The following is a 27,483-nucleotide window of genomic DNA, read 5'->3' as shown; positions in this document are numbered from 1 at the left end:
ATATCTATTTATAGGTATGTAATTTAATTACTAATTTCGCCCAATTCTGTCCCAAAAATACTTTAACAGAAACACAAAAAAATAGATTTGCGTAATTTTAAAAATCATTAGTATATAGGTACTTTAGCTAAGCTTATACTTACTATATATATATTATACTTACTATATATATATATTTATATAAAAATATTTATTTTTACTATATAGGTACTTTATTACTGCACATTTATCCCGCCAGAGTACAGCACTGTATGTTAGGTGCACAAAAGCTTGCCACCTTTTGCTATGTCGATTAAAACGTTTTTTTTAAGTGCTTTATTAATCCTTTCATTATGTAAGCATTTGTTTGTGAAAATATACAACAATGTAGCATATTCGGGTGCCGATATATTGGTAAAAATCGTTTTCCATAAGATAAAAAAAACTTCGAAAACTATGGGATACGCCTCACGCTGTAAAAATTTTGGGCCAGTAAACGGTCGAAAAGAAGCTTGGAACACTTCACACGTGAAAGACTGATTTAAAAATATGGACTTCATACAGGTAAAATCTTTAGTCAAAATCAAGTTTATATCAGTTTATGACCACAGTTGACCAAATAATGTAGAACATAACCTAAAATAGTGTTATTAATTTCAGGATAATCCACTAAATCCTTCCTTTTTCCTTTAAACTCGCACCACGATTGCCTAGAAGGTATTGGTCGTAAATCTGCAACAATATTGAAAATTGGCTTGCGCGCTTTCTATACCTAGTATTGTTCTCAGGCATAGATTTAGATGAGCCCGCGCCTGTTCTGAGGCGCTTTTTCACTCATCTTGACTCAACTTATAAAATATTTGATTGCCACAAAGTAGAAAAGAAAAAAAAAATTAAAATCAAAATAAAATTTGGGCGCGAAAAAGTGTGTGGTGAAGTCGTGAATTTTTTTCTACGGTTGATGTTGATTATTTTATATTATTATATTATTCTATGCCAATCAGTGATATAGGTATATACTGAAAATGGATAAAAGGTACTATAACTTTCAGTTTAAAAATCCTGATTTTGATACGTTGGGCTATATAATTGGTACAGCAAATTTTGATGATAAGCACGATAGATCAGCTCCATCAGATTACCATTGGAAAATATTAAAATGCAGGTAGGCGCATGTACTTAAGTAATAAATATAGTAGCTATACCTATACACTGTTATTAGTTAGTTTTGTAGATATTATTTTATAATCATGACTTGAATATTAATTGTTTTTCAGGATGATCATATTTTCGAGTTCATCCATTCTAGCATGCCCAGACAATAGAGATTTGAAACGTGTACATATAATCTTTAATAAGAAAGCAGATGACTATGATAAAATAAATTCTATGTTTTGTAAATATTCATTGACCCATGTAAGTATTATTGAACTGTAAAACGTTATAGATAAAGCGGAAATAATGGCTAATCTCTCATAGCCCTGTAGCTACCTTCATATGGTGTCAGTGGATAGACTTTTTTTAATTTATAATTGCATTCAAGGACAGCAGTACTTACATATTGAATGTTTTTCTAGTCAGACCACAGATATTTGCAAGTTTTACATTACAAAGTTCTTTCTAAAAGCTCAGTTACCTGTATAGTCGAACCTTACCGTCACGAACTCGTCTCGCTCGAGGGATTTACATTTACACACATATACCTAGCAGATACAATATCAAAAATCACTAAGGGCTTACTTTTTCTGATATTTGAGGATGGCGATGTAAAAGCAAGTACAGCTGAGTTATTTCAAATGTGTTTCCAATACACGATGTCAGCAAGGATGGCGCCAATTTGGAATACTTTGGGCAGTAACTACCTTATAAACAACAGAGACTTCCTTACCACCAAAGGTCATCAAGAAGGATTGAAATACCAAATTAAAAGTAACGGTAATATACATGAGTATATTTTTGACAATGGCTGACTGTGAAATTAGATACTTACCTACATAATTCACTTTTTTTACTAAGTAATTGTATATAGTTAGTAAAATATAACTAGATTTTGAAAATTGTATCGAAGGGAATGATGTAGGGGTGGAAAATTGTGAAAAACTTAATTATTTTTGAAGAGAGGTCCATGAAATGTTCGGCACGCGTTACGTGAACATGTCGCGGAAAATGGGATGGGGCACGTTGCGCGAAAAGACATTGCAGGACAAGTTTCGGAACGAGACACGTAGCGGGAAACGGGGAATTGAAGTAAAGATGACAAAAATACGAATTTGAATCATACATAAATACATTTTACCAGTCTTAGAATACGCGATAAAAGAATAACTGAAATTTTACTTCGATTCCTTTTAAAAACTGAATTGTTTTGGACTGAATTGCCGCGGGAAAAAGCTAGTCTAACTAAGCTAGTAAACTAGTATAGTATCATTTGTATTATTATTTTATAACTATAAATATAAAATAGTTGTGGGCGTTATTTCAACTAACCGTTTTATTCAACTGTTTTCTATGCTCAATGCTCAACGATCCATCTAGTTTAATCATAACTGCAAAACTTCCAACATAGCGCGCGGCGCGAGCGGCGAGCGCGAGACATGGCGCGCCACGGAAACAACCGAACATCAACAAGTAGAACTGTAGTGTGAAAGAAAAAAACTGTAAATTTTTCTAACTTATTATTGTTCTCAACTGTTTTGCCTACGTACAATGCGTTGAGCCAAAAACGCTACGAATGAAATGAAAAAACAAAGCCACGTTGTTGTAACTGGGCAACTACATAGTTGCTCGTCGAACAAAAACAGTTGAGTTTCGTTGGCTCGAAAAACGTCAATGACCCACCACTATATACTACACTAGAGAACCTTTCATGGGCGAGTCTGACTCCAACTTGCAACTTTGCCACTTTTTGTAAACTTGGCTATTTGAAATGAAAATCTTGTCTAACATTTTGCTTCATTCATTTACACGTTTACTTATTAACAATCAAGGGCGACGCCTTGCAAACTTGCAAACCAAGCATCATGGATCTCGTTATAATGTGCTTGTGACTTAATTACTTGTATCTTATACATTTTTCAGATCAAACAACTTGTATTAGCTTGAAGCCCATCAAAATTATTTTACATCAAGTAGACGTTGAAGCTAAGCCTGGCGAATATGTACGGGTTCTTCCGAGGTAAGTATAAGTATATTTATGATGACAAAGACGTCCACTCCTCACCTAATTTCGGAGAAGAAAAACATAATGGAAACATGTACATGAGCTAAATGTTTAGGGACGGGTTGCGAAATTTGGATGTTGATAATGAGGTGGCAACCCGTGGCTCGACACATGATTTTGCTGACTTAACGTTTAGCCCATAACTATAACTCCAGAACCTTGTCTCAATGGTGTTTCAATAGTAGAGCTCGTTCACACAATTGTTCCTTCCATACTAGTCCGGGGCTCTAGTTAACTTTTCTCATAGAACTTAATCTAGAGAACTTTTCTAGTGCGCATGATCACCGTAGAGAATATGATAATAGGTTCTACTTTAATTATTGTATGTGATTATGAACGCACTGAATTATTTTTGATGATTTGACTCTTTGTTTTAGTTTGAACAAGGCCACCGTGGAAGATTGTTGCAGTTCGTTACCGAAGTCAGGTAGTTTTAAATCTTACAAGGATCTGCGTCGTCACTGGAAAAATATTGTGAGTTTTACCTACTGCCTAGGTAGGCAACTAACTTAACTTTACACATAGGTATGTGTAAAGTTAAGTTACTTAAATTTAATATGGTCCTTCGGAACAAGCAACATATTAACTTTTGATTATTGAGGGTTTTCCGGTCGTCTGCTTACGTCTGTCAAGACCCTTTTTCTCGGGAAGAGTACAGATATTGGTAGAAGTATGGATAGATATCGATAGAAAGTACTATCTGTCTTTGTCTAATACATACAATTTGTCGATTTTTTGTATTATCTATGTATTATAGAATATTTTATGCATATGATCCACAGCATGGTTATCGGTTACCAGAACAAGAAAGTTCGTTTTATTATCTGATTCAATTCTGGCGGGGCGATCCTTTGACTTATCCTAAGCATTGTGTGATGAGAAATTTTCCTACTGTGACCCCCGTTCCTAGATCAACAGAGGTGAGCTTTTTTCATGGAGTAACTACCTAATAATCGCTTTTTCTATCAAATCTACTTTCTTACATTAAATCTACGTTTTATTTTCGCATGAGAACTGACAATGTTTAATATTATTTTCTTTTTTATTATTTTATTTTTACATTTTTGATTTCTTTAATGGAGGTTATCACCTGAGTGCTTTAACCATGGATTTAATAAGTACTTCGTACAACTGGATAGATTACTACGAAATACCTGACAAACAATGACATGCTTGCACGTATGCACGTATGCATGTAAGATTTCGAGGCTCTCTTTCAGCACGCGTTTACAGTCACAGTGAGCTTTCCAGTTGTACGGAGTACCTACTAATTCCATGGCTTTAACCCCAACATAGTCTAGACAAGAATTTAGGTACTTCCAGTCATAGATTTAGTTTTCACTGCATGCCTGCTTAGTATCTAATTATAATAATTTATTTACAGAAAATTATACTGTCAAGGTTTATAAGCTGCTTAAATATTAAATTTTTAAATTTGCTTGGACACCCACTCTCGATTGAGCAAAATGACGGTGTTATCAGTAATCGGAACCGTGTAAGTAACAAAATATTTATATGACAAGGATAAGTAGAATAGAATAGAGGACCAGACCACTAGAATACTACTTAAAATCCTCCTGTGGATGCGGTACGAGGCGACTAAGGGATACATGCCTTAACAGCTGATAGCTAGGCAACTATAGCAACCCCATAGAAGGTTGACGTCAGGCAAGCCGCCGGTTATAAAAACGTAGGCAAATCTTCGAAATTTAATGATTGATTTTTTAAGTGAACCTTGGGCTTCGGGGCGTTACAGCTACGAATATAATCAGGAACACGCGAGGAAGAGGGAGAAGTAGAATGTAGAGAATGTATTTGATGGCGAGATTGGAGAGTTGAGTGAAGCACAATTTATTTCAACAGTGTAAGGCCCACCCTTATTTACCTACTTACCATTGCCACTGATATGTTTCACAAGTTTGACACCCGAGTGTTGTGGTGTCTAAGTACCTACAAATTCCATGGGTGTCTCGCCTCATGTATTATGTACACAAATTATTTGTATTTTTAGGTTGTAGATGACAATGTGGTCGAGACACAAAATGTAAGTCTGTGCACACCGACACAAACATAAGATATCAGCAGAATAAACGCAAAATATAAGCCAGCTTGGTTACTAAACTTCCTTTTCTATAGGAAAATAAATATAAAATTGCTTTGTTTTACGTACAATTTAATTCCTTAAAATGCATTTTGTCATAAATGTATTGTAAACATTATTTTATAATAAATTCATAGTCATATATATATTATTCTTTGATTCCATAATAAAGCTTTAAAATAAATTAATCAAATGTGTATGGACGTATCTTTGTCACCTACTCATTTTTTAAACCTACCACCTATTTATTATATGTAGTTCATTTCATTGACTTGATATGTATATTTTATAAATGCAGAGTAGGTATACATATTTACAATAATAGACAGTAAAGTCAAATACTTAACTATCTGGTTCATTAGAAACTTATCTGTACTCGTAGGTACTTACCTACTGAGTGCTAGTGAATTGCTATGAGAGGCAAGCCATGTTTTGTCTCGAGTTGTTAAGCCTATTTTGTATTTATTATACCTACTTGTATATTTTGTAAAATATGTATTAACTGCACTGAAAGAAGGCAATGTCAGAAGGGTAAGTAAGGAATGTTTTCGAGCTTAATATTTATGAACAACAACAAAATTTTCAGGTTCTAAACGAGAATTTCAATAGGCCATTCAAAAAAATTGTGCAATAAAAAAAATATAGAAGATTTAATTTTTTATGGAATTTTGCGCTCAGTGTCATGCGTTCCAAACTTGCCACGAAAGTTTAGTTGGTGTTCATATTGCATTGTGTAAATACTTTCTTTATTTTTATCTATCTTTCTTTGCATTAATATTATACTCTACTCCAGGGATCGTGGTTGCTTATATCTTCTAATTTTTATTACTTCAATGGATTGCTCTGAATTGTTATTGTCTGTATTTTTAGTTACCTAGTTGTCTAGAACTTTGTAACCCATGAGAACCGTATAAAAACAGACCATTCGATCTCATCTCATGCCTCAGTGTTGGTATCTTGTGTGTGGTATCATCCATATGCTGTGTTTTAATTTCAACTGAGCGGAGAAGAGATTAGCGGACCATGAATTGGAAATAGTAGTGGGGATCCAGAAGCGGATCTAAGCGGAATTTCGTGCAGAGTGGTATTGCGCGGAGTTGGAGCGGGTGTTGCGATGCGGAGAGAGAGAGTGAAGCGGAGCGGTGTGGTGGTTTTTGTTAATGAAAGGGGAAGAAGTAAAGTTCACCATGCTAAAATAAATAGTCACCTTGTGTGTTCTCGTATCCAAAATCTTTGTTACCTACTTATACATTTCATCTGCTTCGTTATATCTTCACTTTCAAATAGAGAAAGGTGGTGATATAAAAGATTTCTCCTCCTTGTTTTCTTAACTACAACATAACGTACGATCTCTCTTAGCGATTGACTGTAACTGAAGTGGAGCTGTTTTGATGTATGAGTATGGTAACAGTACCTAACTCATCGACAATCCAAAAGTCTCCGACCCAGTGAACTCCTCTCAGTTGCGCTCCGCTCGCTTTGCTCAGGTGCAGTGGAGTTGGAATAAAATTTACCGCTCCTCCCCTCTTCGCTCCGCTACGCGTCAGTGAAAGACGTTTTACATTATAACTATTGATCTTCCTATCTAATTTCGCGTTTTATTAACTCAGCCTTTCTAGGGTCTAGCGAAATAAATTAATAGTCAAGAAAGATTTGTATTAGAATTGGACGGTGAGAGAAACAAGAAAGACGTGTCGTGTTATCCTACTGCGAGAGATCTTTCGAGACTGAGACAGAATAGCTTGAATTTATGATGGGGGCCAGCTAATAACAAATACCTATGTGTTCAATAAAATATTTGTAAGTATGTATCTAAATAAGTAGGTTGTTAAATTTTATCAAGCATAATCTGAATAATTACTTGTCTGCGTGGCCATTCACATTAAATTATGGTACATACCAATTTTTCTACATAAAAATACATTCTGCTTATGATGAATATACAACTAAATTATTTCTGGGTGACGTTAGCGCGGTCTGGTTAGAAGTCTGATTAAAGAATTGAGCAACTGACGGTGACAAATTTCTGTGATTCCTGGTGTTTTCTTGTCTCGGTGTTAAAGTTGATCTCGCATCCTACAAATAAAACAGATTGTACTTACTACCTACTACAAAATCCGGTGTTAGAGGTAGGTACCTAGTTGATACCTAGGTATGCTATTGCGAACACGCTCCGAACGACATTTGCAAATACATCACGTTCTACGACGTAGGCCGTCATGTCGTGATGGTTAAAAAATCTTTGACCATCACGACATGACGGATAAATCTAACCAAAACTGAAAGCAAACTTTGACCTAGTACTTATAAAGAGAAGATCATGGAAGGCAAGAAGTACACATAATACAAAACGACTTGCACTTGACCGGTTGTGTTTGGGTGGGAGCCCACTTCGCCCGGCCCCTGTAAATAAGTATGTATAGGTAACGGCCATGCAAACAGAACACTAGATCATTGGTCGAAGAAGAAGAAGTAAACTAACCATTACGTTCTGGCTCGTCCGTGGTGAAGAATGAGGAGTTGTGTATCTAGTCTGGTTTTCGGAGAGTATAGTATCATTTAAAATGTGTTGCAATTTATATCCTCTTGCTAGATCTTCTACGGTTTTACCTAGAAATATTTTTTAAAATAAGTAAGGCTCCAATTGTGTGCACCGTGTAAGTATACTACCAAAAAGGAATGTTATGTTTTCAGGGTACATACCTACATGTTTGTATGTTAGGTGAGTACTTAGACTATTTTCCACTGTAGATAACGATGTATCATTATCTTACATTACATCCCGGGTATGTGATGTACCTAATTATAAACTCAATACCTACATGTTTGTATGTTAGGTGAGTACTTAGACTATTTTCCACTGTAGATAACGATGTATCATTATCTTACATTACATCCCGGGTATGTGATGTACCTAATTATAAACTCAATACCTACATGTTTGTATGTTAGGTGAGTACTTAGACTATTTTCCACTGTAGATAACGATGTATCATTATCTTACATTACATCCCGGGTATGTGATGTACCTAATTATAAACTCAATACCTCCTTATATTATTTTAAATAAAATATTCATGCATGCATTGCATTTGTATGAACGATTGTTTTATTTAACTGAACTGATTTAACTAAACTGTATTGCGTACAGCAGTGTCGTACTTATTTTCTATTTTTTGTAAATTTGCTTAGGTACCTATATTACATTACAAAATACTTATTTTAAAAAATAGTCCGATGGAGAAGTCCCTAATACAATACCCCAAAAATTAATCATGTTTCTGTTATGAAAATCTGATATTTAGGAATTAGAGATATACCTACACGTGCATTTCTTTCTATTGCAACCATATATTTAGAAGGAAATGTTGGTGACGTCAGTCCATGCATACATAGGCTTGTTCCGTTTTATTTTATTTATAAATTCTTAGTATTTCCTAAGTTCGTTACCTGTTAATGTAGTTGGAATATTTGTATTGCAGCGACCAGTACACACTATCTTTTCTAAGGCAGCTATGTTTTGAAAAATAATGGCAACTGCTGCACCGTCTGCCAACTGAGAGGAATCACAACAAGACAGTAAAAAATCCCACTTATCAGAAGACCATTCTTTTCCAGAGTATACGGCTAACTGTAATGTTGATGCACCTGAAATATTTTTAAACGGGTATTTGCACAGTCACAATTGGTGAAAAAAATCTATTCCCCATCCACATTTATATATCTATTATTTCTATATTATACATAGAAGAAAAATAATTATGGGATGTTTACGGCACTAATGGAAAACAAAAATTTTTTTTAGATTTTTTTCTGTCTGTATGTTTATTCGGGCAACACGCAAGAACTATTGGATGGAATTGGATGCGGTATTCATAGTTAAATAGCAGATAGTCTAACTTAAAATCTGATAACTATAGGTTTCATCGCAATAGTTCTTAGAACCTGAAATAAATAAATAAATAAATATATTAGGACAAACCACACAGATTGAGCTAGCCCCAAGGTAAGTTCGAGACTTGTGTTATGGGATACTAACTCAACGATACTATATTTTATAACAAATACATATATAGATAAACATCCAAGACCCGGGACAATCAGAAAAAGATCGTTTTCCATTATGACCCGACCGGGGATCGAACCCGGGACCTCTCGGTTCAATGGCAAGAACTTTACCACTGCGCCACCGAGGTCGTAAATTTTGTAATACAATGTATATGACTGGTACAGAAGTACCGAACATTCTAATTTAACCACTTCGTTTACGTCAAAGATGCTGTTAAGAATTTCAAATACAAGCGGAAGAGGCTCCGTAAAATGCCATAATAATTAAAAGTTTTTATTCAAATGTGGTTCGATTGACAATAGATAAAAATATCACATTTAAAATCTATTTTAACCACCGAAAATTACTCCTATTTGAAAAAAAAATCTTACTGCACATCTATGTTTGGTGGATAAGGATTCCGTTTTTCACTCAATCCTAAAAACTAACTACTTAAGTATGATCATTATTTATATTTAGAAACAAAATTAGTTTTTTGATTGCTATTTTATTCATTTCATTTTGTTTTTGATATCTTTCTATCAAACTATATTTTACGTAGAGATGGGCAAAGGATTGAGACTACATTTTGTAATCTTCGGATTACAGATTAAACCAACTAATTTTGAAAAAAATCGAGATTAATGTGATCTAACTACATCAATATAGTTTACTTTTCAAAAATTACTTGATTCAAAATTAATTTTCACTAGCTATTAATACCAACAACTATAACTTTTGAACTATCAATATTAAAAAAAATATGTTTTAATATTATGCCTCAGAACAAAATAATGAGTTTTGGTATAAGAATCACATTATGCATTACTAGCTGCGCCCCGGGGCTACGCTCCAGAGAATTTCGGGATAAAAAATACCCTATGTGTTATTCCAGGTTATAAATCTACCCTAGCAATAAAGTTGGTATGAATGAGTCAAACTTATGATAAATACTTTTTTTTTAAATATTTTTCTTGTTGTGTCCAATTTCGGTTACATTGAGAATCTACAATTTTAATAATCCAATATTTTAAGAATCCGATACTTTGAGAATCTCATATTACGCGAAAAAAGGGAAATATCGTATATGGTGATAACGCCCTTTGAGCCGGGAAGTATCGTTAATATGCAAATGGTTTTTCATGCAACAGAAGCTATAGAGTGAAGAGCAAAGTTATCAATCAACATTTTCACGTGGATCTTTACAATGCAGCCTTCAAAGAAAAGTAGCTATACCTACGTACCTGATTCGCTAAGTAAATGAGGATTAGATCCATATTGAACAAGTGTTTTGACCACTGAATAAGACCCATATCGCGCCGCTAATCTAATTGGCCAGCCTCCTTCAAGGTTTGGATCCAAACCGGAATCTATCAACATGATAACTTCTCTTTCGTCATTGTTAATGATACAATTCTTAATTTTCGTATTCATATTTTCTGTCCGGTTTATCCAAATTAGTGATGGTGTGTTGGCAGTTTTATTTAATATAATTGATTGACCAACATTTATTACTAACTAACTAATATTCATATGGGGGTACTTCCAAACTGTTATGCGCAGAGTCATTATCTGCATTATGAATATTGCATACGAACTACCTACGCAATGTTTGTGCATTTACCGCGTAAATACAGAAACATTGTATAATTCGTATAACAGCTTTTATTTAACGCAATAAAAAAACAACAATGTATGCCAAAGTTTGGCAAAATGTATAGCCCTAGCCGTCCGGTTTTCGAAATCGATTAAAATGTGATGGACTAGCTAAGCTCCTAGAATTATTTTTATGCTAGCTCCACACTTTCGACACAGACGACGCGTCCACTTGACAACAATGGATGTCAACGTCATGTGTCATTTCATCATTTGTACGGAGTGCCTACTAATAGGGCATATTACGAAAAGCTCAGCGTAGATGGCGCTACTGGTACTACTAAGGTTGTGAATGGAGGCAAAAAGCGCCAATTTTGAAAATTGTGTTGCAGATTTACGACCAAAAATACCTTCTACGCAATCGTGGTGCGAGTTTAAAGGAAAAAAAGAAGAATTTAGTGGATTATCCTGAAAATAATAACACTATTTTAGGTTATGTTCTGAATTATTTGGTCAACTGTAGACATAAACTGATATAAACTTGATTTTGACTGAAGATCTTACCTGTATGAAGTCCATATTTTAATAAGTCCTCATGTGTGAAGTGTTACGAGCTTCTTTTCAACAGTTTACTGGCTCGAAAATTTTACAGCGTGTGTATTCCATAGTTTTCGAAGGTTTTTTTTCTTAAGGAAAACGTTTTTTCTCAATATTTCGGCACCCGAATATGCTACATTGTTGCATATTTTCACAAAAAATTCTTGCATAATGATAGGATTAATAAAATACTCTAAAATAAACGTTTTAATCGACATAGCAAAAGGCGGCATAGCTTTTATGTACCTATTATACAGTGCTGTACTCTGGCGGGACAAATGTGCAGTAATATATTAGTAGGTACTCCGTACGAAGTACTTATTAAATCCATGCGCCTGACGCTATCAATGTATCACGCTTTTCAAGCAACATCAGCGGTCTAGTAGTAGGTAATAGTAAGTAGTGGTCCGCTTTGACTTTCGACTAAAACGTAGTGATTATATCCTCTTTGACTTTGACTAAATGGTCTTATCTTATTGTCGTGGACGGGTAATGTCGTGTCTTTGTTTACATCACACAGTTCCTTATATTAATTTACTCTTTGCACAGCTCTCTCTTCGTTTATCTACTTTCTGCATTTTCCAGAGAATTTCCTCCTTCTCATTGGTTTTCATAACGTTTTAAATTTATTATATAAACCGACAGAAAGTTTTAAGAGGATATCACTACGTGAAAAAGATTTACTTTTTGTCTTGTAACTCGCAACACAAAATTTCAACATAAAACTACAGTCTGATAATGACACAAATTCAAATGGGAAGGTAAGTTCGCTATTCTGAAACACATAGGTAACTTAGTTTCTGGGCTTCGTTCCCTTGAGAATATCCGTGTATGCAACTCATTTACGATGATATATACCTACTAATATTTATTTTTATGAAGATGGGAAATGTTATTATCACTGTTGTAACTCATTTACACCTCCAGCGGGACTCCTTTTTCTTAGTAATTTCAATGGGTATATACACTTTGAAGTAACTAATCTTTGTTCACACCTAAAATTATTACATAATACAACTTTTTGTTATTTCTGAATAAAATAAACAATAACTTTATGCAAATCAGAAAAATTATATCTGTTGAGTCACCTTACAATTTGTAACACTATTACTAATTAGGATTACAGATAATTTATTTCTATCTAATAGGATTAGTATGGTACATGAGATCAATAATCATCACATCAACTTTTAGTGCATAAATATCGCTAGATCAAATGACAGGTCAGTTGTTGCAGTTGTTGTTGTTGTTGTAGGATCAACTATTCAGAATATCAACAGTTTATCAAATCAACAGATAATTTTGTCAACAATTATCTACATGTGACTAGGGATCTGTAAACAAAAAATAATGCTATATTTATCATAAAAAACAACTATTTTCACTATTTTTATATTTACAAGAATTTTTTTTTACTGTAAACCTACTAATTGTATATATATTACTAAGGTACTTGTTTTGAGTAACAAAATAAATGGTTATATTACCAATGTACCAGTGCTTGGTATGTAATGAGCATAGGTAAAGGCAAATAATAATGTACTACTCTGCTACATTTTCCAAAAATAACTCCACAGATTGCAGGATACCAAAATGTTTTACTGATTAAAAAATACAATAATATTAGAAATTATTTAGTTTTCTTGATTTTTCCCTGCTTAATCAGGGTCGGTACAATGGGTCAAATCACTTCATTTGTGATTTTGATTCGAACCTGTTGAGTGTGGACGTGTAGATCTGTGCAAGAATGTATTGTTTTACTATTGTTGTCTGGTATTTCCATATATGAGGCGTTATTACCCTTTTCATACTCATATGATAGATATATAGATACACAAATTATTTAGTGTCAGTAATATATCAAATACAAAATTTTTATATTGATAAATTAATTACAAACTGTTTTACAGACACAAAGAATGGCGTAAAATAGCTAAAAGAGAAAGAAGGCGCAGAATAAGGACCCAAATTGCTAAAAACAGAGATGGTAAGTATAAGTACCTATTTCCCAAAAATATAATTTTAATTAGTATGAAATCAGTATTGTTCTCCCCATAACCCACAACATAGAGGCAGTAAAAAACTGTACTTAGTTACTACTAATGCTACAAAGATGTTTGTCTTTGTAGCATTAGTAGCATTATTAGCAGCCTTCAATCAATAATGATATTAGTATGGATTTTCCCAATTACAGATATGATCAATTCAAGCAAAGAATATGAAATATGGTTAAGGGAACAAGAAATAATGGAGTCTTTGGAATATGAACAAATTGAAAGTACTAATTTACTGGAAAATGAAAAATGGAAGAAAGCAGAAATAATTGCCAAAGAGCAATGGAATAAACTTAAAGAAATAAAAGAAGTATTACTTCAAAAACGCATGGAGCAAGAAGCACGGATAAAATTGGTATGACTACTCTAAAGTACATATGTTATGGGATGCCCGCGCAACTTGAGTAATGTCCTGAATTGGGCAATGTGGTAATATAATCAAATTGACTAGGCATTATTATTATGTTCGTCATCTATTGGGCAAACAATGAAACAGATTAATTAAAACAGATTTTAACACTATTATTAATTACAAAACTAGTAACAGAAACAAATTCCCCATAGTCTTGTCGCACCGACCCATAGAGGCGGTGGTTTTAATGCCGTCATCACTGGACTGCCAAGCCGATGCTGCAAAGGTGAACGTAAAACATCTGCGACGATTAAGCTTGTATGGAGCCGCCAGAGCTCCGCAGTGCCGGAGCCGTGGCGGAATCTTTGTCTGTGACATTAGTACTTCTTTATTATCATAAATTAATTATTCGTTTTAAACCCGAAAAATCAAATAAACTTAGGTAATACTTATTATAACAAATCTCTCTCAAATGATTATCCACCAGCCACATCATAATGTCCAGGAGATATGATTTATCATTTGATTTCTTTTTAGGAATTTGAATTAGAACAAAAGAGAAAAAAAGAACAAGAAGAACATTTGAAGAAAATTGAAGAAGAAAATAAGAAAAAACAAGAAATATTTATGAAGCACCTTCAAGATTTCTTATTGGGCGATTCTACCAAGCCTCCAGTAGAATTACTAGTTTGTTCAGAGACAAGACCAAACACTGAAATGTGTCCATTCTTTTTGAAAACTGCTTGTTGTAGATTTGGGGATCACTGTTCAAGAAATCATAAATACCCTGGTGTCAGTTCTGTATGTATTTTTTTTATGCTGCCGCTATGCGCAACATCCGTAATTCAGCCGAAATAAATAAAATTTGTTTCAAAAGTATTGCCGCTGGGTGTCAGGACATCCTTAAATAATTTATTTATAAATACTTGATTTATATTAAGTATTCAATTACTTAGATAACTATACGTAGGGATATACCACTTTTGCCCTGCTGCCTGGCCCTGACAGAAGGAACAAACTCTAGAAATGCTGGCTTGATATTGTTAAGGATGATATGCGTGCCAATAGTTTGATAACTAGGGATATCGAAGATCGTGCAAAGTGGAGGCAAAAAGTAAGAAAGCGGACCCTGGGTTCCGAGAAATTTATATTTTCTATTAATTGAGTAAAGATATATGCGTGCGTATAATATGTATGTTTTTAGCAAATATGTAATAAAAATTACGTTTATAGATTATTTTTCTGTGTTGCAGATTCTGTTGGCAAAAAATTTTTATGACCACTTTGGACTCAGTAATTCAAACTTCAATGAATATGATACGGACCTGATGCTTGAATATGAAGATAATGAAACTTACAAAGAGTTTAAGGATTTCTTTTTAGATGTCTTACCTGAATTCGAAAAATTTGGCAGAGTCATACAATTTGTGGTATCGTACTACCTTTTCATTTTATTATTATAACTGCAGTCAGGTATTTAAATGATCATGTTACAAGGGCGGATCGTAAATTTTGTGGAGCCTTGGGCTAATACTACTTGGTGGTACTCCTACTATAAATTATCCAACTAAGTGTCTAGCCAACTATAAAGTATCAAATTTTGTCATGATACTGTTCTCTATAGTGATGTATATGGTATAAGAAAGGAAAAGGTAGTTCATTTTTCCAATAACGCCTAAAGCCTGCGCTGTGTGTTTTGTAAATGCGCTATAGATAGATATTTTATTTCAACTAAAAATTAAAAATATTTTAACTAAAAACTAGAAATATTTTTCCTTGAATTAATTGTCAAATATATATAATAGTGTGGGTGTCCAATTGGACACCCAAACAATTTGTATTCACGGGGGCTTCACTCCTAAGGGCTTTTTAGGCTAAAGGCCTTAGGTAAATCCGCCTGTCACGTTTGACTAAAGTCTTACACACGCATCGCTCCAAAGACACTAACGACACGACAGCACTCTTCCTTACACAAATGTATATTTTAGGTGCTCCTCTGCTACCAGTCTAACAGCGTTTTAAACCTTTAAGCCGTTTTAACGTTGACCTATAATAAAATTTATATTTGTATTATAGGTGTGTAATAACCACGAGCGGCATCTACGCGGCAATACTTATATAGAATTTGAAGAACTTCGATGCGCGGTGGCGGCGTACCAGGCATTGCACACTCGCTGGTACGGCGGCAGGCAGCTGTCTTTACAGTTTTGCAATGTTATCTCTTGGAAAAAAGCCATATGTGGTATACACATCTCGTTAATATTTATTTTTCAATTAAGTATATGACCAAACTCGGGAAAGGAAATGGAATGGAAAAAAATAAGTCATGCACTCATGCCATGAGTCTATATGATCTATTGTATTTTTTTATTACGCGTAATCATTCTATAGTAAGAAAGAAATATGGTAAGAAAGTGTGTTATGTTTCATTATAATTTTCAGGTCTTCACATCAAAAAACGGTGTCCTAAAGGACGTGCATGTAACTTTTTGCATGTATTTCGTAATCCAAACAATTTGTTTGCCTACAATATCGACTCAAAGAGGTAAGTCATACACGCCATAATTACATAAACATAATTTTTTGTATGAAAAAATCCCTTTGATAAAATCAAACTTGATTTAATATTTCAAGAATTTGACATATTATGATTTTTTCTGTTCGCAATAGTTTATTTTTGAGCATTCTCCTTTCGCAGTAAAGTTTTGTTGCTTGCTTTCTGTTTACGCATTTAATCTCAATCAGAAAACCTACTTGCTTGAAAAACATAATTTTTTCTTTAATTTTAATTTCATGTTCATAAAATGTTTTGTCATTAATTTCAGAGAATACCAAATTACTCCACGATCCTGGCGTTGGTCCGAATCACCAGAGAATGAAATATTCACTTCTCAAAATTGCAATTATAGTAAGAAAAGCAATGAAGATAAAAAAAGAGAATGTACCCACAAAAAGTCTTCCAGAAAACGAAGTGATCGCAGCACTCGCAGGAAAAGTTCCGAAAGACGATGACACAATTAACGAATATGCAAACAAGAATAAACTTTCATTTTCAACATTGACTCACGTCTATTAATCTAAACATAAGTACCTATTATCTGCGTCCTAACTCGGGGCTCCATCCGCTCTGGTATTTATTGGAAAGTAGGTACGCGATATTCCAATTTTAGGTCATATGATGTGTATATAAGTACCAACTTTTTTGCGTGATAACAATTATACGCCCATCCATCCACTCCACATCCATTATCCTATAATGTTAGTAGGATCTTTCATGGTTAAAAACTTTTCTCCTCGGAATATACAGTTCCACATTAATTACCAATAATAGAAATACCCGTAGGTATTTCTATTATTTTTCTGTGCCAATAAAATAATGTAGAAATTAAAAACTCGTATTGGTTTTAGGGCAGCGCATCATTATTGAACTTTTGTTTTGCAGAGACGAACGATTGATCATGATTATTTATGTGATGCCAAGAAATTATCTGTTCTTGAAATTTTGACCAGCTTGTTTGTTTTTGACGGAGTGTCCAACTCCGAAACTGGACCCTTAATAACTATTTTTTCTTTCGAGTATCTTGTCTTCTTTTTTTCGGTTCCTATATATTTAACATGTGGATTTTCAGTTGTAAGAAGAGCCTCCTTAGATTGCAGACTTTATCGGCCGATAGTTGATTGCTCGGCTTCTTAATAAATAAGAAATTGCTGTAGTATGCACATATATGCATGTATATGCATACCAGTCTACTGATTATGAAGCTGATGACCTGATGACCAAACTATCTGATAAGAAGTCTGCAATCTGTGGGGTCTCTAACAAAGAATGCCGTTCAATGAGTATTCAAAAATACGCGCGCTTGCCAATAGTACCAAGGGCGGCTAAAAGATGGGATAGTGATATTTGATTGTATGAAGTTGCCTTTCTTCTCCGCTAGGAGTACTTTGTTCTGTGTACTTAACCCGCGCCGCAGGCAACATGTCCAAAAATCTTAATCTCAAAAATTTTGACCGAACTCGAAATTAGCATACTCATTATTAGCAACGCTTCGACACATGCTACTAGTTGGCAACTGCTCAATAGTAGCATGCTAGTAATGAGCATGTGTAACTGTACCTTTAAACATTTTTACCCATCACAAAAAGTGCACAAAGCCGATAAAGACGTTTTTTACTTCAAAAATAGGACTTGTACACAGTAGGATACTGAATTGGCACAGACAATTCATTTTGTTGACGATTCATATCATTGTCATTGTGAAGTGTTAGCTATCCTATCCATCCTATCACACTCAATGTATCACCTTAGGGCGTTTGTCCACCGCCGCCGTCACCAAACCGTCACCGAGAACGAGATTATTTCGGGCCGAGTTTAGTATGACGTAACGGCGTTCGTTTGTGCACCGCCACCGATTTCGCTGGTTTAGCTGTCGTGTACGGAGCGATGGGGACGGCAGTGTGTGGACAAGTTAATATGTGTTTTTATTGCCGGCACATCGGCCAGTCAAAATCTCGGGACACGTTCTAGCGGTCACGCCGATCTACTCGCAATTTCGGCAGCCGGGATAACGGCGCTCAGTGACGGAAGTGCGGTGGACATGCGGCTAAGTAAATCTATATACCGCTACTTCGGCGCCGTCGTCATCTCGTTCTCGGCGACGTGACGGTGACGGCGGTGGTGGACAAACGCACTTTGAGTATAGAAAAAAATGTATCACATATCTGTCACGAAGTTAAAATAGTAGAGTAGGTAGGTAGGTAATAACAATCGGTCGCAACGCAAAGTTGTAGAAAAGCAGAGTGGTTACTTTTATCTATAGGTGTTATGAATTAAATAGGTACTAGTAATTAAATACAACACAACAATAAATTATTGTGTTGTAGCAATTTTTTATCAAAACTTTAATGAAGCTACAAAAATGTTTGTAAAATCTTTAATAAAATCAATGCAACTAAGGTCTCTGTTATGTGACCTAAATAGGATTTTGCCGGCGTTTTATTATCACAAACATTGGGTTATTGATCGTATATCGTTACCTTATGCAATAAGAAAGGCTACTAAAGATATTAAAGGTGATGTATCTAGTTTACGTGACATAATATTTATCTTTTCTATTTTCAACATAAAAATTATAACCAAACCTTATAACCAAATTCCTTCCAGGTGACGATTCAACCAAAGAAAAAATTATAAAATCCCTTAACTTTCAATCAAATAAAGATGCTCTGCCATTTTATAAATTACCAGTTAAAACATTGTTGCATATCTATAAAGTTACCAAAAATGATGAGATGAATGGATTTTGTACAAATAGACTATATTATTTGTCAGAAAAAATAAAAGTAAGTTAATATTTGTATCTGGGTTGTTCTCAGAATGTTACAACAGCAGCACTGTCATTATGATCCGTCAATTTTCTTGAGGAAGGAATAATTTCCAAAATCAATTATTTGTAAAATTTACATTACCACAGTACAGATTAAATTATAAGATAGTAAAACTAATTCTTGACTTAATTGAAAAAATAATTTATTTCCATTATTATAATAGGTATATTGTATATAAATTATCATATATTACATATAAAATCACCTCATGATAATATTTATCACAAACACTCTGAGAACCATTTACCACAACCAACCCATTTATTGTGTCTTCATGTTTTTATTCTTATCTAAATTATTGTAATTAATATATTTCTTTATTTTCAGTGCCCTACTTTTGTAGTCAGTGAAAAATTAGCACAAAGGATTTTTATATATGGACTCTCATTTAGTTGGCTTAGCAGTTCATTACAAGTTTTAATAGGTATTGTTGGGCTATGACTGCTTTAATATTCCTGCAAAACACATATGTACAATGTTTCATAGAGTATTTATTTATTTTATTCACAAATGAAATAATATTTTATTTAAGTCAGTAAATTACTTAAATAAAATCTTTTCTTTCATTTTTATTATTTGCCTATAGGCCTGTCCTGTCCAGGCTTTTGGTAAAACCACAATAAAAAAAATAGCCTATGTAATTCCTGAAGAATTTGTCTGTGCCAAATTCATCAAAATCAGTCCAGTTGTTTTTGAGTTTATTGATTACAAACAAAAAACACATTTTTTTTTTCTTTGTAATATTAATATAGATAAATTCACCAGGGCAAAACAAAATAGTTGTAGTTATACCAATATATGAGAATAAGTATAATTATAGACATAATTATTTTATTGTTTTCAGACAATGGTGTGCCTGGAGACCGCATAATAAGAGATCTCTGGGTTCTTAAGTATCGAAGTGATACTATTAAAGAAAGGCTTCGAAGAATTAAAAGTATGGGTATTGATAATTTGTATCCTTGGATGGTGAGATGTTCTGAAGACATTTTAAGCAGGTACCTATTAATTGAGATCTTTTAACTATATTAAATAAAATCTAATCATCCCAATCCCAGCTAATATTATAAATGCGTAAGTAAGTTTGTTACCTCTTCATGAATTATCTACTGGACCAATTGTTATGAAATTTGTTACATGGGTTGAAAATAACCTGGAATAACACATAGGGTACATTTTATCTCGAAATTCCCACGGGAGCGAAGCCCCAGGGCGCAGCTAGTCTTATATAATATACAAATTTCTCAGATGGGTAAGTATAAATAGCAAATCAATCAATTATTAAATCTTTCACTTCTGCTACTACCTAGCTTTATAAAAAAATATGATAATGTATGATTGCATCATTGTGATATTCATCAATGATAAAAATAAGAATCATATTTATTTTACAATAATGTATTTCAATGGTTGCTATGGAAAAAAGATGTTATGAATGAACAGCTTAAAACAAGATCTACACAATAACGATTTACTAAATAAGGCGTAATCTGTATATTTTGAAATTTTTCAGGTATATCAGTATATCCCAAGAGACCAAAACTATTTTGGGTGAGACTAAAACAACCAAGTTATATTTAGCAAATAGGTTGAATATTTTGCCTGAAAATGTAGATAAATTTTGTACTCAAATACCAGCATTGAAGACTATACGTGTGACCAAGGTAGTAATTATGAAATTTCCTACAATTTTGCTCTACTCTATATCATACTCCATGGCTCTACTGGGAGTAAGTACCTAGCCCTCTCCAGCTGCAGTTCGTCCTTCAAACAACGTTGAGCCCTCGCTATCAGGTTGCACTAATGGTTCGCCGTCCGTAACCCTCTCGATACCTCCTATAAGTCTGCCAACTAAGAGAGTATAGCTTATTAAAAAACATATTTAAAAAGCGGTATCCAAGTTCAAATCCTGCTCGTGCCACAAGTTTGTATACAAATCTAACTCATATTTAATTTTCATTAACCACCATTTGCTTCTGGTGAAAGAAACCATCGTAAGGAAACCTGCACACCAGTTGACAGTTTTATGACTAGTGTGTATGTGACTACTTGCCAACTATATCTTCAACCAATCGAACTGAATTTTGATATACACATTTATAGTTTGGGTTATAATGAATTATTATGAATGTACGACTTGATGATGCACCCGGGATCGACTCCCAACGTGGGAAATCGTCAATATTTTTAGACTAGACATTATTTTTGTAAAAAAAAATATCTTTGTATATGTAATTGGAAGTTCACATTTTGGTATTTTTGTAGGTAAAACATTTTTTGGACTTCCTAATAGACAAAGGCTTCAGTGTGGAAGACATAGCAGCCAAACCCAGAGTTTTAACGTCGTCGCGAAAGACAGTAGAACGAAGACTAGAGCAACTTAGGAATCTAGGCCTAAACGAAATTAATTTGAATGTTCTATGCAGAAGCAAAAAAGATTTTCAGAAATATGTAGAATCGATTGAATCCTCTTTAAAAGAGAGTAATTAAGAACAAATATGTAAAAACTCCATGCTGAAAGATATATGTATAACTGATGTTGTGTGGTGTTTTACTAAAAGAAGCAATTAATTATTTTTTTTATTATTTACCAGGCAATAATACATACATAGTTATCTATATGTTTAAAATTACAGTATCTTCGAAATATGTAAATGATTAAAGAAAATAAATTAACACAAAAAATATTTGGTTCATTTTATTTAGTTGTGCCCCCAATTAAGAAATTCTTCCAGAATGGCAATATTAATGTAGTAAACAAATTAAATTAATTAAAATTTAATTTACACATAATGGAAGAAACTTTACACAAGTTACCCAAAACCACTAAATAAAGTTTGAACATAAGGTGGTGGAGCTGATACACAATGTGGAAATGATATATAACATGACAATGTCTCAAATAGATTTATGATTATTGCCTCATCCATATACAAAAAGTCCCTGGAATGAATTGATTGAATAACTCTCACTAGCATTTTAATCATATCATGCTCAAAAGATAAAACATTATATCTATACAAGGCTGTTATAAATAGCAAAATAATAAGACTACTTATTTGATGTAATGTGACCATTGATCACAATAATCTATTTGCAATTTAAATGTACCTGCACATGGTCAAAAACTCTGCTTTGAAAACTATAAGTATAAGTGTCATTACAAGTATGTATTATATTAAACTACCTATGATAAAATTACATAGTGTGAGGTTTGAGTAGAAAATCCATGATGGATTAATTGAACTACTGATGAGCACACTGCACACCAGGTCCAGCATGCATATGTTCATCATCATCACTGGCATAAGCTTCTTCTCTGCCTCGGCCACGCTCACTAGCTGTATAATCCATTAGATTTACCTCTTCTACATCATCTCCAGTTGGCATAACAAAAGCAGGTCGTGGAGGCAATATACTCTCTATTTCTTTCAGCTTTTCCTCAGGCGCAAAGTTGTTTTCAGGGAAAATTACATCAAATTTAATATATAGATTTCCTTTTTCAAATGGATTCTTGTATTGAGGCATACCTTCCCCTAATATGCCTTTTAAGTCACCTGGCTTGATGACATCTCCTGGAGCATGTTTTACAAGTAAATCTCTGCCATCTAAATGTTTCACAACAAATTCAAAGCCACACAATGCTTCAGTCAGGGTAATTTCATGCTTCATAACGAGGTCATCCTGACCAGTCCTTTGGAACACTTCATGTGGTTTCTGTTGGAGAACAATGATGACATCTCCTGGCTGGGTGTCAGGTTGCTGATCTCCTTCACCTCTGAAGTATATTTTCTGATTTTCCCTCATACCTTTTTCAATATGTACTTCCAGAATTTTAGTCTCATTTAAGACTTTTTTTCCTTTGCATTTAGGACATCTATCCTTTTCATTAATTATTTCACCTTGTCCATGACATGTAGGACAACGGGATTGGAACTGACGAGTCATGTGGGCGGCTATTTGTTGATAAGACACTTTTATACCCTGTCCATGACAGTCCTTACAAGACACCACAGATCCTGGCTTCCCACCAATGCCTTTACAAGGACCACAAATCACATTTTTACTTAATTGCAATTTGGCTGTTTTCCCCACATACATGTCTTCAAGAGACACCTTTAGAGGATGAATTGTATCTTCGCCACGCGCAGGGCCTCGGCTTCGGCTACCACCGCCCATACCAAATATGTCACCAAAAAAGTGACCCAACAAGTCATCAGGTGGGAATCCTCCTCCTTGACCATCACCTTCTTGCAACCCTTTCAACCCATATTTATCATAAATTGTTCTTTTCTTAGGATCGGACAACACTTCATAGGCGTAGCTAATTTCCTTGAATTTGTCACCCGCAGCGGGATTTTTATCAGGATGGAATTCTTTAGCCAATTTATGATAACTCTGAAACATGATACGGAAGCAATTTTAGTATGGATCATCGTTCGTTTGCTACCCAATGGACAATGGAATCAAACCACCATGCATTTTTGACATGACATGTGAATAAAAGGCGTGGATCGAAAATGCTTATGTTTAAATATTCACAATAAACAGAACTTACTCTTTTTATTTCTGATTCACTTGCATTTCTGGAAACACCCAATATTTCGTATAATTTATTATCAGCCATTTTTCTTCGTAATAAAATGAAAGAAGGAAATTTTACGAAAAGATTGAACTAGAACGAACTTACCATTGACTAACATACTCCGCCCATAGACAAAACTGAACAAGAATGAATGAAATGAACAGACTATAATTATAGAAGATTTCACTACTACTTTTGCCAAGAGTGTCTACGGTCAAAAGTCTCGACTCGCTCGATAAAAAACATTTTTTATGCAAGATGCAAAGGATATGATCCAAAGTACATAGGTACCTTTCATCGGTAGCCCAACCTCACAGATATAAAAACAACCCAACCTCCTCGTGCGCGCTGAAATATATATTGGGTAAAACTATACGTAAGTAAACGTTTTAAATAATTATGTACTTAAATGTAATACAATGCATAAAAAGAAAGAGAGGTCGGCCTACCGATGAAAGAGATGGCAATATACCGGCAAGGGGCAGTGCCCGTGCCAAGTAGGGTGCGAGGCAGACACTGTAAGTACTGTAACTCTGTATACCTGTACACGTACTGTCCTTTTATTCCATTTCGGTATATTTTCATGCGGACCCCAATTTAGAGAGCCTCTAGATAGATTTAGAACATTCATATTACGCAAAGCTCAGCGCAGATGGCGCTACTGGTACAACTAAGGTACACAAACATTGCCAATGGAGACAAAAAGCGCCAATTTTCATCATTTTACACTCTTGGCGTTGGTGACGCCTTTGGTAGTAGGTCATAAGTATATATCCAAAGCAAAGTTCCAAATTTTCGATAGGTTAATTCACTCTTCACTCACTCACTGATCATCAAACGCTACGTTAGCCTTGAAAGTCTTCTTAACATTCGATAATGTTATCAATAGTTTCGGACCCTTTCGACAGATGGTGGTGATCACGCTTTCATTCTTGATTTGAAAAATATTTTTCTTGATCATTGAGGTGTTTCTAAAGAATATTAAAAATTCCAACATTTCCTACCGACTAGTTTTTCTTTCCCATTTACCGCTATGTATCCCGTGTTATTTTCCACAAAAATCATATGTCTCACTCTTACTTCAAAAACAATATGTTTTATATAAAATTCCGGCAATTGCCGGCAATGCCGTCATTACACTGGAAATGCCATCAAAATTATAAAAACACATACTGACAAAAGAACCTGCGGAACGTCACATAAGTATGATGGTAGCTGGTTTAGATACAAGAACTTCGTAACTAAGTAGAGCGAACTTTATTGTTGCGTCACCTCACCTGTCACATCATAATCGAAGGGAATAGTGTACGAGATTTAAACTCTACTTATCTCACGATTTTCACACGGCATCGATTGGCCTAAGCACGTAGGTATGTACGACTTATGTAGGTATGTTACTTTAAATTCGCAATATTTAATGCAATTTCTCTCTTGTTATATAGAACCCATGTGTCGCATACAATGCTCATTTCTCGATATGAAAGTCAGCAAACACTATAGCATATATAGCCAATTCAATATAGCCATTGTAGAAAATCATCATGTCATAAAAGACAAAACATAAGACATAAAGTACGTTGGTGTTAGATACTCATTAGCTTTTGCCCGCGGCTTAACTTCTACGGGAACCACTATCTTATGTAAGAATGGAACATAGGTACTTATACAATTTTTTGTTATTGAATTTGTATGTCACGATGTACTCATTGCTTTGTTGCGGGCACATCCGCCGCACCATTTGAATATTTATGACCTCGCCATATGTGTGTGAAAGTATTCAAAGCCGAGCGTCAGTCTCGCAAACCTCTGTCTCAGGAAGTTCAGCCTTTTCTGTGTATTGATTCTGTGACGTCATCAGCTTCGTAATCAACTTTGTTTTGGGCGTAATAAAATTTTGCAGTTCGAACAACATGCTTACATGTGTTTACATTCGTCGAAAGCGGTATGAAAGTGTTTGGTTTGCGAATACACAGAGCCTGTACTTACCTCTTGAGATTGCATAACCAGATGGTGTATGGAGACGACGGCGCGTCGTCGGCAGGTACAACAACTGCCAAATTAGATAAACGTCATCCATAAGTACCAATATAATATGTAAGCTACTTCTAGAAACTATTGTAAACAATTAGGTAGGCTCCGATTATTTATTTACAGATCTACCAATTATTTCGTAACATGATTGGGTACCTACAACTCGCGCTCGTTCATTACGTGCAGGTATCTATATATAAATCCAGTTGATAATTGAGATTCATATCACGAAGTCGTTTATAAATATTACTTACATAATAAGGAAAGTCACATATCCACTTTCATGAGGGGTAGTTATGTGAAATTCATTACTTAATTGATCTTTTAAGAAACATAAATTTTTATAGAGACACGTTGAAACATTTTGATAACCTTTTGATTGAGCGCTGTGAAAAAATGTTACTCTAACTAGCGCATCTATATTGTAATAATAACGAAATAATAATTTTATTTATATTTACTTTCTACAAACCATTTTAAGTTAAACCATCCGCTGTAAAAACCGCATCAAATTCCATCCTGTAGTTTTTGTGTCATGCGTGAACAAACAAGCAGACAGACAGAAATTAAAAAAATATATATTTCTATTAGTTCCATAAAGACAATAATTGTTTTTCTTTAATATCCAAACCCAATCGCAACTAATATTACAAATGCGAAGGTAAGTTTGTCATTTACCTCTTCAAGCATTTCTTATACTGGACCGATTGTTGTGAAATTAACACATAGGGTACATTTTATCATGAACTTCCCACGGAAGCGAAGCCCCAGGGCGCAGGTAGTACCTATATAAATCTGTGGTACATACAAAGCTCATTTACAGTTTTATTATTTGTATAGATTTAACAATACATACTTTTAAGTAAATGAGAAGTTCAATGGCGCAGCTGCGCCTTTGCTGGTTAAGGCGCTCGGCCTATGCTAGTGGTGGTTAAAGCGCTCGGCCTACGCTAGTGGTCGTTAAGTCACTCTCACAATGGTACAAATCTTGGTACCAAGTGGTGTTATCTTGAGCGCCACCGTACTTTTTATGTATGTTTGTAACTCTTTCACGTGAAATCTACTGGATCGATTATTATTAAATTTGGTACTCGGGTAGAATATAACCTGAAATACCACATAGGGTTCTTTTTGTCCCGAAATTCCCATGGTAGCGAAGCCCCTACTTGGCCGATTTTGATGAAATTTTGGCTCAGGGATAGACTATCCTTCAGGAGTAACATAGGCTACTTTTTATTAAGACATTACCCGAGCGAAGCCGGCGTGGGCCGCAAGTCTATCAAACAGCTTGCTAACCTGATAACCTGACTAAATAACGAACGCGTATTAAACAGTAATTTTAGTGTGTAGAAAGAGCAGAGGTCGCAAATGTTGCTATATTACGACTAGCAGAGGTCACCTGAGGCATGTGATGCAATTATCTTAATAAATACAGTCTGGGAGCTTGCCTAACAATCTATATGTACACCTTGCTTGTAATCAAGAAATCTCATTTGTGTATATCATCATCCTTTGAAACTTTGAATATCCCC

At 34.5% G+C, this 27,483-nt stretch overlaps 5 protein-coding genes across 5 annotated transcripts; 3 read left to right on the top strand and 2 right to left on the bottom strand.

Moving 5' to 3' along the window:
* Window positions 1-980: 980 nt before the first annotated feature.
* Window positions 981-5,361, top strand: LOC128672784 (uncharacterized protein C18orf63-like). The gene is made up of 8 exons (XM_053750181.1): window positions 981-1,144; window positions 1,257-1,395; window positions 1,737-1,914; window positions 3,058-3,154; window positions 3,577-3,673; window positions 3,982-4,119; window positions 4,584-4,694; window positions 5,211-5,361. The coding sequence occupies exons 1-8, from the start codon at window positions 1,005-1,007 to the stop codon at window positions 5,271-5,273; spliced, it is 963 nt and encodes a 320-aa protein (XP_053606156.1). The 5' UTR covers window positions 981-1,004; the 3' UTR covers window positions 5,274-5,361.
* On the bottom strand, window positions 5,351-10,899 carry LOC128672795 (uncharacterized). The gene is made up of 4 exons (XM_053750193.2): window positions 10,593-10,899; window positions 8,751-8,948; window positions 7,783-7,910; window positions 5,351-7,376 (listed from the first exon to the last, which is right to left on the bottom strand). The coding sequence occupies exons 1-4, from the start codon at window positions 10,780-10,782 to the stop codon at window positions 7,230-7,232; spliced, it is 663 nt and encodes a 220-aa protein (XP_053606168.1). The 5' UTR covers window positions 10,783-10,899; the 3' UTR covers window positions 5,351-7,229.
* A 1,136-nt stretch (window positions 10,900-12,035) lies between these two features.
* On the top strand, window positions 12,036-17,009 carry LOC128669370 (uncharacterized protein). Its single transcript, XM_053744163.2, has 8 exons — window positions 12,036-12,302; window positions 13,452-13,528; window positions 13,736-13,950; window positions 14,485-14,748; window positions 15,201-15,377; window positions 16,024-16,189; window positions 16,390-16,492; window positions 16,773-17,009. Exons 1-8 carry the CDS (start codon window positions 12,280-12,282, stop codon window positions 16,957-16,959), a joined length of 1,212 nt encoding a protein of 403 aa, XP_053600138.1. The 5' UTR covers window positions 12,036-12,279; the 3' UTR covers window positions 16,960-17,009.
* Window positions 17,010-18,376: 1,367 nt separating this feature from the next.
* mTTF (mitochondrial transcription termination factor) lies at window positions 18,377-22,022 on the top strand. Its single transcript, XM_053744177.2, has 6 exons — window positions 18,377-19,020; window positions 19,112-19,290; window positions 19,663-19,759; window positions 20,180-20,333; window positions 20,849-20,999; window positions 21,601-22,022. The coding sequence occupies exons 1-6, from the start codon at window positions 18,867-18,869 to the stop codon at window positions 21,823-21,825; spliced, it is 960 nt and encodes a 319-aa protein (XP_053600152.1). The 5' UTR covers window positions 18,377-18,866; the 3' UTR covers window positions 21,826-22,022.
* Window positions 21,903-24,053, bottom strand: LOC128669365 (dnaJ homolog subfamily A member 2-like). Its single transcript, XM_053744150.1, has 2 exons — window positions 23,894-24,053; window positions 21,903-23,733 (listed from the first exon to the last, which is right to left on the bottom strand). The coding sequence occupies exons 1-2, from the start codon at window positions 23,960-23,962 to the stop codon at window positions 22,582-22,584; spliced, it is 1,221 nt and encodes a 406-aa protein (XP_053600125.1). The 5' UTR covers window positions 23,963-24,053; the 3' UTR covers window positions 21,903-22,581.
* Window positions 24,054-27,483: the final 3,430 nt, after the last annotated feature.

This window comes from Plodia interpunctella, chromosome 1 (assembly GCF_027563975.2).
Source record: "Plodia interpunctella isolate USDA-ARS_2022_Savannah chromosome 1, ilPloInte3.2, whole genome shotgun sequence".
In the NCBI taxonomy this organism is placed as follows: domain Eukaryota; kingdom Metazoa; phylum Arthropoda; class Insecta; order Lepidoptera; family Pyralidae; genus Plodia; species Plodia interpunctella.
This window is presented reverse-complemented; position numbering and strand designations above follow the sequence as displayed.

Excerpts from the sequence above, each read along its gene's own strand:
- LOC128672795 (XM_053750193.2), bottom strand. The coding sequence starts at position 10,782 with ATGAATACGAAAATTAAGAATTGTATCATTAACAATGACGAAAGAGAA. Across the intron at positions 8,949-10,592 it reads TCATTTACTTAGCGAATCAG|GTGCATCAACATTACAGTTA; the intron begins GTACGTAGGTAT and ends AAAATATTTCAG. Across the intron at positions 7,377-7,782 it reads GGACGAGCCAGAACGTAATG|GATGCGAGATCAACTTTAAC; the intron begins GTTAGTTTACTT and ends TTTTATTTGTAG.
- LOC128669365 (XM_053744150.1), bottom strand. The coding sequence starts at position 23,962 with ATGGCTGATAATAAATTATACGAAATATTGGGTGTTTCCAGAAATGCA. Across the intron at positions 23,734-23,893 it reads GTGAATCAGAAATAAAAAGA|AGTTATCATAAATTGGCTAA; the intron begins GTAAGTTCTGTT and ends ATCATGTTTCAG.
- mTTF (XM_053744177.2), top strand. The coding sequence starts at position 18,867 with ATGTTTGTAAAATCTTTAATAAAATCAATGCAACTAAGGTCTCTGTTA. Across the intron at positions 19,291-19,662 it reads ATTTGTCAGAAAAAATAAAA|TGCCCTACTTTTGTAGTCAG; the intron begins GTAAGTTAATAT and ends CTTTATTTTCAG. Across the intron at positions 19,760-20,179 it reads TTCATTACAAGTTTTAATAG|ACAATGGTGTGCCTGGAGAC; the intron begins GTATTGTTGGGC and ends TATTGTTTTCAG.
- LOC128669370 (XM_053744163.2), top strand. The coding sequence starts at position 12,280 with ATGACACAAATTCAAATGGGAAG. Across the intron at positions 15,378-16,023 it reads GCAGAGTCATACAATTTGTG|GTGTGTAATAACCACGAGCG; the intron begins GTATCGTACTAC and ends TTTGTATTATAG. Across the intron at positions 16,190-16,389 it reads TTGGAAAAAAGCCATATGTG|GTCTTCACATCAAAAAACGG; the intron begins GTATACACATCT and ends TATAATTTTCAG.
- LOC128672784 (XM_053750181.1), top strand. The coding sequence starts at position 1,005 with ATGGATAAAAGGTACTATAACTTTCAGTTTAAAAATCCTGATTTTGAT. Across the intron at positions 1,915-3,057 it reads ATACCAAATTAAAAGTAACG|ATCAAACAACTTGTATTAGC; the intron begins GTAATATACATG and ends TACATTTTTCAG. Across the intron at positions 4,120-4,583 it reads CCGTTCCTAGATCAACAGAG|AAAATTATACTGTCAAGGTT; the intron begins GTGAGCTTTTTT and ends ATTTATTTACAG.